At 37.2% G+C, this 17,420-nt stretch overlaps 1 protein-coding gene across 1 annotated transcript in view; it reads left to right on the plus strand.

Moving 5' to 3' along the window:
• The first annotated feature begins 775 nt into the window (after positions 1 to 775).
• tnr (tenascin R (restrictin, janusin)) overlaps positions 776 to 17,420 on the plus strand; it is a 53,876-nt gene continuing 37,231 nt past the window's right edge. The window contains exons 1-8 of the mRNA XM_077724253.1: positions 776 to 834; positions 8,989 to 9,111; positions 10,022 to 10,232; positions 10,485 to 10,585; positions 10,676 to 10,832; positions 11,433 to 11,909; positions 16,229 to 16,348; positions 16,513 to 16,656. Of these exons, the coding sequence (XP_077580379.1) occupies positions 9,022 to 9,111; positions 10,022 to 10,232; positions 10,485 to 10,585; positions 10,676 to 10,832; positions 11,433 to 11,909; positions 16,229 to 16,348; positions 16,513 to 16,656 (1,300 nt within the window). The 5' untranslated portion in view covers positions 776 to 834; positions 8,989 to 9,021. The remainder of the gene's footprint in view (positions 835 to 8,988; positions 9,112 to 10,021; positions 10,233 to 10,484; positions 10,586 to 10,675; positions 10,833 to 11,432; positions 11,910 to 16,228; positions 16,349 to 16,512; positions 16,657 to 17,420) is intronic.

Here is a 17,420-nt window from a genome sequence, read left to right on the forward strand (position 1 = left end):
ATTATAATGGGAAAATATTAGGATGAGCGGATATGACGATGAATGAATGGTGTTTGTGCCTTCAATCATTCATTTTAATCTGTTTTATAACTCGAGTTTTTGATCAAAAGTAAGCGATTAATGCTGATTTCTGCATACATCGTTCATGTACTACACTATATTTACTTATTCTTCCACTCCATGTTGAAAACTCCCATTTTTTAGCAGTCATTAGGCAACAACCACAGACATAGTATTGTAAAATTCCAGTTTAATTTCCAGCTCATTTAAATCAAAAAGCCAAAAACGATTGTTTTTTTTTATTTAACAACAAATATCAAGCAAACACTTCTTTCAAAATGGAAGGAAAATAAACTTTTTTTGTGTGGATTGCTGTTAAAGAAAAATATTTTCAGTTTGTCTCATCCAAAAATTCACTTCTACACCATGAATTCACAATTCACCAGTGGCTATATGCCAACCCGACTAAATACCAACAATCTATCATCCCAGATATTTCATACTCCTCCAATTCAATAAGTCATGATGATATATGTACTGTGTCGGATGGCTTTAGAACAGAGAAATGTGTTGAGGTTACCAAGGCTTTTACAATACTTGAATTTTCCCTGCAAAAATCCTATCTGATTATTCCTTGGTTGAAAAAACTCTCTATTGGGTTTGAAATTCCGTGAAATTGCAACAATTTAAGTTTCAATCATGCTGCAAAAAGGCCCAGCAATGTGGCAATGTACACAAGTGATTAGAATTTTTAAAATGATTCTCTTTTCTCTTCCAAACAGGAGGACTGCAAACCTCGGGCAATCCAACTTGGACAAAAGACTTGGATTTCAGGTAGCGCACACAAAAGCATGTTTCCACCTTTTTCTTTGATGATATCAGTAATGTGCAATTTAATGGTCTAAAGCACTTAATGTGTACTTTATGTGCACCAGCTTGTTGTGCATCTATCATGCCCAAGCACATCTAATCACACAATTAGCGCTCATCTCCGGCTAATTTCCTTGTGCGGATTCATCACCATCAGTGACTTTCTAATTGGGAGAGAATCAATTGTCACCTCACTATTTTTTTTAAGCAAACACACACCCTCTGGCACATAAATGCAAAAAAATCATTTTTAAAAATCATTCAATATTGGCTTGTTAAATAGCCAAAGGGTAGTTGCACATGATTTGTTTCAACCATAATAATCACCTGTTTCCATTTAGATGAGCTCGTTTTAGGTTAAATTTTGCAGAGAAAAGCATTAAAACTCTTTGACGGCCATTATTAGTGGAACAAAAAGCCAATAAGCATTTAGTATTTCTAGCATTTATTTTACAGACCTTCTATCTTTTTTTAAATTACATTTTAATATTTCTTAATATATTCCTTTTGACTTTACTTTGTACTTTATACTTTTTACTTTAAGGATGAGTGATGAGTATGTCAATACTTTAGTCCTTTTTTTCTGTTTATGTTTCATATGTACTATTAACGGATGCACTTTTTTAGTTGTATCGTATCATGTGCCGACCCCGCCCATCTGTCAAATTTTTAAAGTCAATGTGGCCCCCGTTCTAGTCATTGAATTTCTTTTAAAAAACCTGTAGGCAACAGTAGAACACCAAAAACATGGATTTATAGCAATAAGTATAGAAATATAAGCTTTTAGTGAAAAAATGCCAGGCAGAACATAAAATCATATTGATGGTTTTTGCCTATTTGACAACTTAAACTAAAAAAACTAAAATGGAAAAGGCTTTTTAACTCACAGTAGGGCGCAAACTGAATGAAAATGATTAAGTGGCCGTTCATGGCGTCTGTCATGCACTCCATGAACTACTTCATCAGTTCACACAATTGACGCACACTCCTAATACTGCAACACTTATATTTCACCTACAGCATATACGTTTTGCTCATATAAATATGACATACTTTCCGTTTATTTTGACACTTCCTGCCCTCAGGAGAACACAGCGTTATAATTAGCATATATTGAATACAATATTTGCTTTTTACCTTGAAGCAGATGAACCCAATTTTGGATTAACCAGTAAATGGAAGTCCTTTCGGGTCGTAGACATGGCCTGCAACATAACAATGTTGGCTCTCATAACACTCTAGCGTACACTTGTCTTTCTTTTGTGGTGCTGCCATTTCGCACAGACACAATTCCTTTTTTTCAACTCCCTTCGCTGCCAGCTTACCGTCATCACAACAATAGCCCCCTTGCTGCGTTTGAGCGCATTGTACAGGGGGGAGAACAACATTCCCACCTTGAACTGCCTGAGCAAAGAGTGACAGCAGCGGGAGACGTTGATGTCAGGTTTCTAATCACGGAGGATTATAGTGTGCTGCACCAGTGTCACTCCTGATTATAGCACAGACACCATGAGAGAATGCTGCCAGGCAAAAGACTTCTTTTTTTTTTTTTTTTTAGAAGCTCCCTATAATCACCTGAAAATCGAAATCGATATATTTTCTTTAAGCAGTATTTCAATCACTGTATACGTTTATCATAAACTCCCTACCAGGAAAATCATTAGGCTTTAAATGTTGGACTATTTTATCAAATTTTTACGTAATGTTTTCATTTCGGAACGTATTTTGCCTGTGGTAAATGGTAAAAGTTTCATAGAGTGTTTATGAGTAGCCTGTTTATTTTTTGGTTGGATGCTAAAAGCTTGGAAAAGTGGAACACACGTTGCTTTTTTGTTTAGCTTCACTTGACGGCTTTAATTTTGAGATTTGAGGTTTATCTGTTAAAATGAATCATTTTAAGTGGTGTGTGCGTGAAATAATAACAGAAAAGTTAGGATCTCTTCTAAGGAACTGGCCATTTTTGTTCCATCTGTGACTGACTCGCTGAAAGTGATAGCATCTCAGCAAGATAATGCATTTCAATTTGAGCTCTACATCTTCATTTGGTGGCCTCTCTACAGTTAGAAATGATTTTTATTGATTTAATAGAGCTTCAAGGCTATTTTAATTTTAAAACAGCAACAAGTGTTCCCTGAGTACACTTTAACGGAGAAGAAAACAAGGCATACGTAGTACACAATGAAATACAAAATGTAATGTTCATTTAACAGCAACACGCATACACAATGACAAAGAAGCCCCAGGCAGTGCAAGTTAAACCCACTCAGATGAAGAGCCTTGATGTGAGATGATAAATATTGTTAGATGAGTTATTTTTAATACAATAATTTGCAGAGAGAGGGACAATAGACTCTACGTCTTTCTGGAAGTGGCTGTACTTACTGAAATGGTTAAATATTCCAAACTTGGTATACTAATGTTTGCCTTTCTGTTAATTTTGGGGCATTTTTACAAAACTTCTTTATGATTTATGTAGGTGTATCATTTTCAGATTTTGGGGTCCCACTTTCTGTTAATTTGGAGTAATTTGAGGATTTTTTTGGTAAAAAAATTAGATTTTTTTGCAGGTTCTTGTTGAAAATTGATAGGCTTAAATAGAAATATTTTTGTGGGAGATTATTGGGCCTGTTGAAAATGTATGGTGATTTTTATTTTATTTTTTAGGTCGAATTTAGGCTTTTTTTTGGGTATTTTTGGTCGCATTTTGGCTTCTCTTTGTATTTTTTGGTCAAATTTTGGCTTTTTTGTATTTTTTTGCCAAAAACTTGACAGTATATATTTTTTATATGCGCTGAAAAGATAAACAGAACAAAAAAGCCTTATTTTATACGTGAAGAGCTTTACTCCACCTAGATATAGATATATATCACTTGTAGTATTTGTCTGAAGTAGCTCAGCACCATTCTACCTTGAGTAAAAAAAAACAGCCGAAAGTCATTAAGTGTCATCATAAAAGTATTGCTTTGAGCAGGTGCTTTTAACGCAGTACAATAGCAGATGTGCTCTTTGATCCACAGAAGAAGTTTTATCTTTTCCATACAGCTTATAGATTTGGATTGTAGTGCTGTTGTGTGTGTGAGTGTGTGTGTGTGTGTGTGTGTGTGTGTGTGTGTGTGTGTGTGTGTGTGTGTGAGTGCCATCCTTCTCACTTTAGAATTTCACTGGAACGATAGCACAGGTGGGAGAGAATGTTTTTTTTTTCCTCTCCCTACCTTTTCAAGTCATTAAAGCTTCACGAGAATGTGTTGTCATTGTGTCCCACAAGATACAGCTGGCTTTGAAAGAGGAACATAAAACGGGGGAAAAGAAATTGCTTGTCTAAGAGCGAGAGAAGAGAGAAACACACGATGGCTGCCTTACGACTTGGTGTGTAGTATTGTTTGAAGTACTTTTATGTCGACTTTTTTTTTGGAGCTGGTGGCTGTAGGGAGAAGTAAGATTAAACTAACAGAGAGCCTGAAAGATTTGAAACTAGGAGGAACCAAGTTGTAGAAGGACTATGATAGGATTTTTCTCAATGTACTACTTCAGCTTTGGCAATATTTTCAAATACCAATGCGTATGTCACTGTTCTCTCAATTCTTCATGTTGTTTGGCATCAATTTTATATATGAGTAGAGCTCAAACTTTTTACAGATAGAATTACCTGAAAGAATATTTGGCTCTCCAAGTATCATCATCATTAGTAGCGTTGAAATACTGCATAGATGTGAGCCAAAATGTTCATTATAAAAATGAAATGGTTTTGTTAAGCATTGATATCACTCAAGGAGTATTATTATTTTACTAGAAACATGGTACTATACATAATGAGTAATGGTAATTGAATATTTGACTAAATTTTTAAGTATACAAATAACATTTTTAAGTAAATATTGAATTGAGGTTAAAGCCAAACCCCCAAAATTGCCATTTTATTGAAAAATGTGTTGCCTAATGATATTTTTTCTATCTTTCTAAACAATATATCTATTATCAGGACTCATAAAAACAAGATTAACATTTGTTAATGAAGAACTAATAATGGTATTTCAGTGTGAGTATCAAACTCGTAGTTCTTCACATTCATTAGTACACAAAAAAAGCTTATTTTATTCTTACCATTTCTGCCAAGTGGCTATATTTTCGGATACATTAACTATTTGGAAATGTTTTCCAAAATCTGGTCGTTTAACTTACTCTTTTTGCTCTTACAAACTGTGCATCCAAGATAGTAAGGTATCCGCTCAAATTCAGTTCTCCCTGCAAACCTCTTACATCTTTCTTTCTATGGCAAAGATTTGTTATCCGATTTGCTTTTAAACACAACGGTTATTTGTTGATGCGATCTTTGCTCCGAAATAGCCCCAAGAAAGACTTCACCGGTTGCAGCGGCAGTTGATAAACAGAACCCACTGGCCTTGAAATACAAGGCAATTTGCTCAGAGTGATGGTAATAATGGGAAAGCCACCATGATGTTGCCACAGAGCAAGGCAATAGAGGTCCAAATAGAGGAGGGTGCGTAATCACCCACCCAACAAGGCCTAGTTTTGGTTTGGTGTTCGTGTTGGGGTGGCTGAACATTAACCTAAGGTTAATGTAAAGCAAAATGGAGGTTAGAGCTCAGTGTGCGTAGGGTCAACAAAGGAGGGCTAACTAGCCTGCCTGCTGTCAGAAAGGCTGCAAAATACAATGAATACAACAAATGGAAAATACACTCTCATTCTCTACTTTGAACCTGAGTCTCAAAGTGAGCGGAAATAAAGACTTTCACGGATAACGAAAATCCTTTTAGTGAAAGAAAAACGAAAAGCCATCAGAGGGATGAAGGCAGTTAATGACTTTGACGACTGCAGATAATGAAAAAACGAGAGTGGCTAATGTAGGACTGGCTGATGGAGAATTGAAGTCAGTGGTTCTTAACCTTGTTGGAGTTACCGAACCCCACCAATTTCATATGCGCATTCACCGAACACAACTGTAGTGTAAAATAAATTGTGAAATAAATGTCCTCCTTTGGACTTGAGGCATTGTAAACTGTCGCAGTGAACACATCTTTTGGAGTGAAACCTTAAATCTAGATTTATTTTGCTTGGTCATGCTGGAGCTCTTTGCCTTTTCTTGCCAGAGGCTTTCTTAACGACCGTTTGATAGACTCCTTTTGCTATTTAGAGTGAAATATTGTTTTGATAGGGATTATTGGAAGTGCAGTCAGACGATTGATGAACTGAGCGAAAAGAAAGCAAATAACCGCGAATCATCAAACCCTACATTTCCAATAATTGTCACTTTTATATTTTTCACAAGTCGATACTGCTGTGTGATAAACCACTACAAGTCTGAAAAGTGTCGTAAAACTCAGTCTTGTCTCACTCTGTCGGAGCTGTGCAGCATTTTTGTCCTCAAGTGATAAATGTGCACGGATTTTTCTTCCTGATGGGGAAGATATGACAATCTTACATTGACGTATTTATATGAGATAAGGCAGGGCAAGGAAAGTGTTATCTTTGGAAAACTACCAAAAGTCTTTGTAATGCTTTTTACTCTGTCATTTTTTTTGCTACATTTGTTTAAGAAGTTCAAAGAAACCCATTCAAATGGATTGCTAGCTACTTATATATATACATATATATGTACATATACATATATATATATATATATATATATATATATATATATATATATATATATATATATATATATATATATATATATATATATATATATATATATATATATATATATATATATATATATATATATATATATATATACATATATATATATATATATATATATATATATATATATATATATATACATATAAATATATATATATACATATAAATATATATATATATATATATACATATATACATATATACATATATACATATACACACATATATATAAATATAAACTACATTTTTTTGCTGGTCTTTGAACTTGTTGCTGGTTCACTTGTATGCCGTGTGGAATACATGAACTATGGACACTTAGAATTAAAGTACTTTTACATAAAACATGTATTTACTTAAGTTTTCTCCAATTAATTTCCAAGGTTGTGCACTCCAAATCCAGCGGACGTGTAAAAGCAGACGTTTCAGAACCATCAAATCCCACATTTCATTTCCACATGCGGGGGTTTATGTTTCAGCCTACACGTTTTCGCTGTGCGTGCACGATTGAGAGGCCGCTTGCTGACATTTCTAATTAGCATCATGGCAGGCGGGATGATTATTGCAATGACAAGAGAGAAACACTTGATACGTGACACTACTTATGAGTGCGTGTTTATATGTGTGTGTGCTTTTGAAGCATCGGCTCTCTGGGGTTTGCGTCGGCTGCATCTAGCATAAGTGCATCTGTCCTGGAGAATAAATGGAGCCTGGAGGATGTAAAAAATAAAAAAAAAATCGTGCTTTCCAACTAGGGAAGCCAGCTTTAATTGAGCTTCTTTGGGGGTGGTGGGGTAGGAAAAAAATCACTTGGACATGGAAAGCGCTTGTGGGCATCACCATGCTTTGCACTTTGGCCTTTGAGTCCATACAACCTTGTGATATTGAACGCCTATCCTTGGATGTGTAAAACTGTAAGATTGCGGTCATGTATTGCTCTATATTTAGAAAACATAGGCAGGAATTCTGCTCCAAGGCAAAACGCCATACATATTTTGTCCAATGTATCGTTTTGATCATAAAATCATCTGCTCCACCCTTTTAAATGGTTATGTAAATAACACTTTCTACATGTTTTGGGTGGTTTTCTTCTATTTGCCACCTTTTCAATGCATGAGTTGGATTTATGCTTGTGCTTTGAAAGAAATGTCTTTTTTAACCAGTATTTAAAGTGATAAATCATTAATTCAAAGTACGTTTTCAATGCCATTTTGTGGCCTTTCTTACTTACAAGTGGAGATGTTCTGTTACACTTGTGCTGCCATTTCACACATTTTTAATTATAATTGCAAAAATATTTCACACATTTTTAATTTGTGTTTTTTTTCATGGCATCACAAAAATTGCAAGGACATATAGTAAAACCACAAAGCTACTTTAGTCAAATTCACTCATTCATAATCCCTACCGCTTACCCTCACAAGGGCGACCAAACGTCTGGGCGACCAAACGTCCAGGCGACCAAACGTCCGACCAGGATTACTTTAAATAAAAATCCTCAACTTAATCAAAGTAACCTTAAAAATGCAGAAACTCTATTCACTCATGTTCCTTAATTGCATATTTATTTGATATAAACTACAATTTGCAACAACAATGTGATGATCAGATATTAGCTTCTACTTCTTTTTCAAACACACTTACGCCTTGACATACAAGTTGAATTCAATCGGTCATGACATTTGTAACACAAATTTTCAATGCGTACTCTTTTGCCTCAAGAATTTCAACACAATAGCCAAAAATCTCTCATTTTTAACACAGGGTATCACGCTTCAAATGGATTTTCGTATCCCATAAATATTGGAATTGGCTGAGAGGGAACACGGGTCAGAATACAAACATTGCCTCCACTCTTTGTAGTGAGTTGCGGCCAACACCGTCCACCTTGTGCATCTTTTATTCCATCATGTTCCCCCTTCTCTCCTCTCTCACTTCCCCACTGTATGGAGAGAGGATTACAGCGGCATGTCTCGAAACGTCGTCTCTCCTGAAATCCTTCTATCAGCTCCCTCCTCTGTACAACACTTCAGTATTCCTCCAGTGTGGAGAGATCAAATGTCCGCTATTGCGCGTAGAAATACGTACGGTGATTCTTAGCTGGCTCTTTAATCCTCGTAAGAGTTGATTCTATTTCTGCCCTCCTGTCGAAGGCAATTATTTCCCATCTGATCAAAGGTATTTATTTTCCATTTACTGAAGATGACGCTGGGACTTCCTTCTCATACTAATGCAGCAAAGTTATTGAAGCCATAGTTACACGGTGTCATCAAGGTATGGTAGTACACCAGGAATAATCCTTCTTTCATGATAGGTTTTACTCAGTTCCGATTCATGAAGCAGAACCCCTGGTTTTATTTGGCATGAAATCGGGTTTTATTGATTTGCTGCTTCACTCATTCTCTGGTTGGCACTTTTTTACTGTTCCAAATCCCTGATTTCCACTGCTTTCCTTTGCAGGTTTTAAGTGGAGTGGAGTAGTGTGTTCCCAGCATGCATCTTGCCCTGAAGCACCATGTGGCTACTGTGCCAACACCACCAGGCTGGATCCTCCTCGCTTTTGCTCTTTTTTTAGCACTACAGGTAATATTTCCTTCAAAGAAGCCTGCATCAGGTATTCGTTTTATCACATATCATTTTATTCGCCAATAAGACGTGCTTGTGATTAGCTGGCATCCGGCCCAGCGTTCGAGGAAGAAGTTACAAGCAAAGGATGGCAGTATAAAATATATTTGATAATTTTGCAGCACAGCTCCCATGTAAATGAACTAGCCATAGGCATGGAAATAATTCAACATGCTTTCAAAAGCTCAAGCTGTCAAATACTAATGACCTCAGCCGTGAATGAATTATGCCGTAATCAAATTGAAAATAGGAAGTATACAGTTTCTTATGGGGAATCTATTTTGAACAGTATTGCAGATTAATGTGTCATTTCCCCAAAAGATGACTAGAGGAGCAAAATGTTACTTGGCTCATTGCTTGCCATTGACAAAAATAGATATCCAATACATGTAAACTTGGTGGTCTGCCTGTAAATGCGCAAAAACACTTTATATCCTAGAATTTTCGTAAAGTCAGACAAATTATTGTATCATTACATTCTATACAACATGTTTTTGTGATATTTTCTCAATGTAAAATATGCACTTTGACAGCATGAATTTTAGGAAAGACTGGAAAAGACACATTGACAGAATAGTGGTTCACTTGCCTATTGGACTGAATGGCCTAATATCCCAGTAGGGGTACATTTAGTCGCCCGGACGTTTGGTCGCCCGGATGTTTGGTCACACGGACGTTTGGTCAGTGGACGTTTGACAACATGACAGGGGTTATTGTTGAAATCAGCTCTCAAAATTATATTCATCAGAGAGAGTTTAATATTCACGAAACAGAATAAGCAGTGTGTAAAACTATGAATATAGTAATGCAATTAGAAACTAAATGGAATAATGGCTGTTAACTCCAGTATTGTGGTTTTCTTTCATAGGGTCTTTCTCATGCGGCTCCTGCTGGAGATAAACAGCTGGTTCGAACCACTCGAGTAAGGAGACAAGTCCCAGATGGCGGTCGTTCCTCAGCCAACCAGACAATGCAGGAGCAACCATTGGTTTTTAACCATGTCTACAACATCAATGTACCCGTGGAATCTCTTTGCTCAGTCGACCTTGACACTTTGGCACAACCTGGCCCAGATGATGGTGAGGTTTTAATTTCATTATTTATTTTGTTGTGGTTGTTTTTGCTTATTTACGTGATATGCTACATCACAATCATATTAGAGGTTTTAATCGCCTAAAGCTTAGGAGTCATTCATTTTATTTTATTGGTGCTCTGGTCCCGATATACAAGTACGAGTCTAAATTACATAATTGCAAATTATTGTTCGGGCTCCCAAACTGATGAACATTATAGAAAGAGAGCGAGAATAAAATGGGCTTTTATTTTTTAAGGCCAACGTGGTGAGCTTGCATCCCGAGCCTCAGTAGAAGGACCACCAAACCCAGGTGGGTCCACAGAGTATACCGAACAGACAGTGGATGCAGACAGTCAAGTAGGTTTCTTAATCCCAATGCTTATCAATGACTGTAAATGTAATGCAATGCTAAACAAACTAAAAAAAATGGACCCTTTTTTTGTTTAGGTGATGTTCACTCATCGTATCAACATCCCCAAAGCGGCGTGCGGTTGTCCGGCGAGTGTCACGATCCAGCAGCTCGCCACTAGGGTGGAGATGCTGGAGCGAGAGCTTTCCACGCTCCGAGTTCAATGCGGATCCGGTTGTTGTCGGGAGAACATAGGTCAGTTACTTTGTCTTCCATCTTTATTATGATATGGTGATTGTAGCTCTCCATATTATGGTCACAACTCCAGTAATGGTGACTGAGTTTTTATCAGTTTTTTTAGTCTGAGTAGCCTTTCTGGTGAGGAAGCTTAAAAATATGGAGTATCCTAAATACACTTGCGGGGGTGCTGGAGCCAATCCCAGCTAACGACGGGCACTAGGCGGGTTACACCATGAATTGGTGACAAACAGACCTTCATTAGATTAGATTAGATTTAGTTAGATAACTTTATTCAACCTGTATTTGGGAAATTTCACTGTCACAGTAGCAAGGGTGAGAATACAGACACAGCAAAAGCCATTTTTGACATAAATAAATTCGTAATAAATAAGTAAGCATGTTTATATGCTCACTATGGGGAAATTTAGAGTGTTCAGACAGCCTACCCTGTTTTGTGGATGTGAGAGGAAACTGGCATACCCAGAGAAAACCCACATAAGCTCAGGGAGAACTGTGAAGCCGACATGCTAACCACTCAACCACCGGGTTGTCCTCTTTAGCCCAAATTGTTTGTAACAGCTCTGTAACATTGCTTCTCTTTCAATATTTCTCCAGGACAAATGGACTATTTCCCAGGATGCAATGGCCACGGTAGTTTCAGCATGGAGCTCTGTGGCTGCGTATGCGACGTAGGGTGGACCGGTAAAAATTGCTCGGAGCCCCGTTGCCCCGACGACTGCTCGGGTCAAGGCGTTTGCGTGGAAGGAGAGTGCGTATGCGACCGCGACTTTGCCGGAGAAAACTGCTCCGAGCCTAGATGCCCTCCAGACTGTTCTGGCCGGGGTTTATGCATCGAAGGAGAGTGCGCATGTGAAGATTCTTTCTCGGGAGAAGACTGCATGGTCGGGAGGTGTGTTAACGACTGCTCGGACCAGGGCATCTGCGTCAATGGATCGTGCAGGTGCCGGCCCGGGTACGTCGGGGAGGACTGCTCGCTGGTGTACTGTGCCAACAACTGCAGTAAAAAGGGAATCTGCAAGGATGGATTCTGCGTCTGCCAGGATGGCTTTGCTGGAGATGACTGCAACTCTGGTGGGTTGGCTTACTTTCATCTTCAGTTTCAATTGTTATAGCAATCTATTCATTGCTGGAGACCATTATATTCGTTACCTACTTAATCACGTGTGATAATTAGTTTTTGGGTCTGTCTTGTGGGTAGCCAATTAATTCATGGGTAAAATTGCAGATAGAAAAACAGGTCCTGCAAATCTTTTTAAAAGAATTTGTATAAAATCATACAAAAAAGTAAAGATGAGCCTCCTATACAAGCGTTTTTAGCTAATATTCACTTGTGTACTCTTATTATTATATACAACCCTTTTAAAAATACTTAGTGACAGTTTTTCTCCCGTTTTTTTTAGTTGCAAACTTACCCTTTTTGTTAAAATACTGAAATATACAACCGTTTTAAAAATACTGCGTGACAGTTTTCTCCCATTTTTTTAGTTGCAAACTTACCCGTTTTGTTAAAATGCTGAAAAGGCAAATACAAAAAAACTGTCCAAAAATTGCTGATCTTGCACAGGATGTTTTGAGACATCCAGAAAACCTCCAATTTACTCCACTTTTGAGGTTGAAAGTTTAACTCTACGTCAGCAAAGGTGTACTAACATCTGTGCACAGTATCAGTACATGGAAGAAATCCATTCAAATACCTAACGTAGTATAGAAATGTTACACTAGTCGGCCTATCCAAGCCCCTGCATTTGTTATTTAGATTAAATAGCGGTAATTACAGAAACCAAGCCCTCACCAACGTCAATTTTTTCCGATGCCCACCCGCCTCATTCAAATGCAGGTGGTGGTGTGTGCTACTAGTCGGGCAACAGAAGGTGTAGAAGCATTCATTTGTCAAACGTCACATTGATCCTGGGAGAGAAGCGTCACATTAGCCATTGCTGAGTCGGCCTGGGAGCTTTGCGCGTCTTTGTTCAATGTGCCTCCACACCAAATATCACCTACTTTGACATTCGCTTTGGCGGACGTAAACGAAGTGATGGATGAGGAAAGACAGGGCTAAGACAGGCTGACGCTATTCCCGGAGTGATGCTCTATTTATATCCCCAGTCAAGTGGTTGGAATTGATAATAACTTTGCAATTAGGTAGTGTTTTTTCCCTCTGAATGCCAAAAGAAAGCGGTGCAATTGCCGGAAACTTGTAAGTTGGCAGGATCAAGTGTTTTACTCTACGAAATGAGCTGGAAAGCGGAATGTGTTTCTAGTGGCCTTTAACCTCCCACTATGAGCAATAATGACAGCTGTTAACTTTAAAATGGGATGCTTCAGGCTTGAGATAATGGGACGTGTACCCTCACATACACATGTATTCATTCGCTAGAGATGGGCTTGACCCGAGTAGTGCGATTTTTATCTTGACAGAAAAAGCTTTCCACTAAGCACTGAGCAATAAGCACTTGTCCAATAGTACTGAAATAAATAAAACGTAAAAATCTTTTGGAAGGGTTTTGTTGCACTGCTAAATGAATGCTAAGAATTGGAATGGATGCCAAAAATGTAAATCCTATTATGAACCCTTACCAATGTTCCCTCTAATTTTTCGTTGGTCTGGGCAGAAAGACAACCTCCCTGAGCGCACTGAGTACTAATGTGAGTGACATGATTGGTCGCTATGGGCACACTAGTATCACACCTGCCATAAGCAGGTGTATGTCAATTTTCCCTCTAATTTTTCATACAAAACATGCTGTAAAACACAAAAAAAACATAAGAGTGGACAGAGCTACTGCCGCATAAACGGCGCCATCATGGGGAAAGGGGTAAAAAAAACACACAAAAAAAGTTTGGATTTTATTTACTGCACACCATATGATTGCTGCTGCGCAAAGAAGACGAGAGTAGTGCGCAATGGACCCTAACATCCAACATTCCTCGCTAAAAATATACGTTTGAACATATTTATCTATCTAAGATACCCAATTCGTGAGGAAGCTAGATAAAATTTGGTAGGTCTACCTGAGGAATCCAATGTTCCCCGAAGGTTAGTACTAATGATTTATTGACCTTTGTTGTCAGCAAGAGATTTAACCGTCAAGATTTCCGTTGCATAAAATCTTCTCCAGCTGCTCATGATAGAATGCTGATCACATCTAACGAGGTTTTAAGGCTCACCTTCAAATGTTTGCAGACAGATTTTTGAATGATACGTAAATGGCAAGTCTTCAAATTTTACAAACATGGTGCTGAGTGCATTTCCACCATTTTTATTGGACATCAGGTCAATGTTAAAGTTCTATTTCCAACAGCAATGAACAAAATAATCATCTAACCTGGTAAAGGCTTTGATGAAAGGGCAAAATGCAGTTCTTACTTATCAATGCTGATCTATTAAATCTAGAGCAGCACCCTTGTACACTTTTGCTGGATTTACACTACCCAAGTGTCCAATTCCCATTTAGTGCCCGTGTTATCGGAATGTTTCATCTGTTGTGCGTTTTCTCGTAAACCGTAGCTGATAACGCTTCAAATCACAGAACAACTGACCAATTTTAAGAGCTGTAAAAAAAAACATTATAACCGACTAGAATTGAACAAAATGAAAACAAACAACTAACCATCATACTAAGCATGTCCTTTAGGGAGTTTTGCCCATTGAATTTATGACAACATTACCATTTAAAGTATTCCCCAATTAAATTCATCTTGAATACCAGAAACCCTTAATTTCATTTTTCCTTTTGTACCTAAAAACCCTTTTTGGATTCACTAACCTTCTAATACATAACACGTTTTAAAAAAAGATCCTTAAGCCACATTCAAATCTCCTAACATTCCATTTTCTTCTTTTTTCAAATCTCCTCTTGAACAATGTCAAAATGAAGCACCCTTTCGATGGAAATATGCGACTTCTCAATTACATTTTGAAGAACTAAACTTGTCTTCTTCTTGAACAAGACATTGTATCTTCTCAGTATACTATTCACACCTTGAAAGAATCATTGGCGTTCTTGTCTTCAAATGGCCATGGCGTATCATCTTGGAATTGTTTTCCATCTGTCACTGATGATGCAATTTTACCGAATTGTTATTGCCTTCATGAAAAGAATGGCGCTCCGGCTGTTTGAAATATGTCTACGTCCCAAGAGTCCTCCACAGATTGACTAGCTACAAAGTGACCAATATGCTAAACAGCCCATGGCCAGCTGTCAACGGGTAGCTGAAAAGGCCACTAAAGTATCCAAAGGCTTCCTGTGGAGGATTCGCCACTGTTATAAAGTTCACTATCAGACGACGCAGAGAAGATGATGAGGCGATGCCATTTGCTGCTCCATCCAGCTCTCCAAATGCTGCTTTAGTCTATTCATCTTGTGTCCTTCACTTCATCCTACGCTTTCTCCCTTCTTATCTTCTCTCGGAGGTGGCGTTGGTCTCCTAATTTCACCAATTCACGGCATCCTGTGTTTAGTCCGTGCCTTTCACCCGTCTCCCTTCGTTCACTCTTGGCCGTTTTGGGCCGAATGAATTGTAAACACTCTTGTTTATGCAGGAGCATTTTAAATTCAACACCACTTCCCCAATGCGTGACTTGACTTTCCTATTGCCTCTTCAACCTGGATGGAGTATGCACTTTCTCTACCACTTGTGGTAAGGCCTTTAATTTTCAGGCCATGGAAGACTAAAAAAAAATAAAACCAAAAATTTGAGACGTTGGCTTATTTAGAACTTTGCGTGACTTGACGTTTGGTCGCCGGTCAAATGTACTTAGATATTAAAGAGTAATTTGATATTAATCAGTACTTACATATTAAACAGTACTTGGATATTAAACAGTACTTGGATATTAAACAGCACTTGGATATTAAACAGCACTTAGATATTAAACAGTACTTAGATATTAAACAGCACTTGGATTTTAAAGAGCACTTGGATATTAAACAACCCTTAGATATTAAACATTACTTCGATATTAAACAGCACTTAGATGTTAAACAGTAATTTGATATTAAACAGTACTTAGATATTAAACAGTACTTAGATATTAAACTGTACTTAGATATTAAACAGTACTTAGATATTAAACAGTACTTGGATATTAAACAGTACTTGGATATTAAACAGTACTTGGATATTAAACAGTACTTAGATATTAAACAGTACTTAGATATTAAACTGTATCTAGATATTAAACAGTACTTAGATATTAAACAGTACTTAGATATTAAACAGTACTTAGATATTAAACAGCACTTAGATATTAAACAGTACTTAGATATTAAACAGTACTTAGATATTAAACAGTTCTTAGATATTACATAAGATTATTAATTATATTACATTGTCCTTTATCTTTCGTGTCAAGATTTCAACTGAATTTACTGTTTTTTCCTCAACAGTCGCACCTGCCATGAACCTGAAAGTCCGTGGAGTTACGGACAGAGACGTTGAACTGGAATGGGAAGGTTCTGTGGTCCTGACAGATTTTCTGGTGACATACACACCAAGCAGCCCTGGAGGTAAACCCTAAATATAATAGAATATCTTGACGATAAAGTAAATCAGCAAAGAGCCAGATGCACTCATCAAAGGAGCCACATGTGGCTCCCGAGCCATAGGTTCCATACCCCTGAGCTAAATGATGAAAAAGATCAACGCCTGTGTATTATTTCCATCCTTTTAGGTGTCCAACTAGAAATACGACTGGCGGGAAATACCACTTCTTGGACCATCTCAGACCTTGATGCGGGCATGGAGTATAACATCAATGTTTTTGCTGTCATTAATAACAGCATCAGTGTTCCAGCCAGCATTAGTGTGGCAACTTGTAAGTATGTCTTCATATTTGATGGATTTTTATTTGGCATGCATAAGGTAAACAAATATAACATTCTTCCTAGCACAGTGTAAGAATATCACCTGCTCCTATTGTTCTTATTATTTCCTCCATCCCAAACATGCTGTCATAATACACAAAAAAACAACAATATTTTTGCATCTACACTGACAGAAATAGGAAAGTACCCATTTCTATGAATATGTAATGGGAAAAAAACAAAAGTATATTTTATTATTTTTCACTTTTTTGTCATCCAAATCCATTAAAGTTCAACGTTTTTGTTGCTCTTTTGTTTAATTTTCTAAGTAATGAAAAATAATGCTCATAATTACACAGTAAGTGAAAAAAAATGGAAAAATAAGGAATAAAAACAAGATATTTCTAAGCTTGTTGAAAGTAGGACATTTTCCCGTCTCTAAAATTATTGTAATATGATGAAAGGAACTTAATTGTGTAATTGACTTTTAAAATCAGGCATTGCTTTTTTGCTGTAATCTAATTTTCTTTTCAAGCAAACAATGGAACTAAAAAAATATTAAAATTATTTGATTATTTCTTTTATCTAGATCAACATGCATTCATATCCATTGTATAACCAGTCGATAAGTTAATTTAATTCTTTATAAATTGCTGCTAATAGAGCGTCCGCTGTGCTTTTAAGTGCAAAAAAGAATAAAGAGATTCAATTATATATATTATATTCTACCACATTTTTGCATCGATATAGAACACCTGGGGACAACACAATATTC

The sequence above is a fragment of the Stigmatopora nigra genome, chromosome 9 (genome assembly GCF_051989575.1).
Source record: "Stigmatopora nigra isolate UIUO_SnigA chromosome 9, RoL_Snig_1.1, whole genome shotgun sequence".
Lineage (NCBI taxonomy): Eukaryota > Metazoa > Chordata > Actinopteri > Syngnathiformes > Syngnathidae > Stigmatopora > Stigmatopora nigra.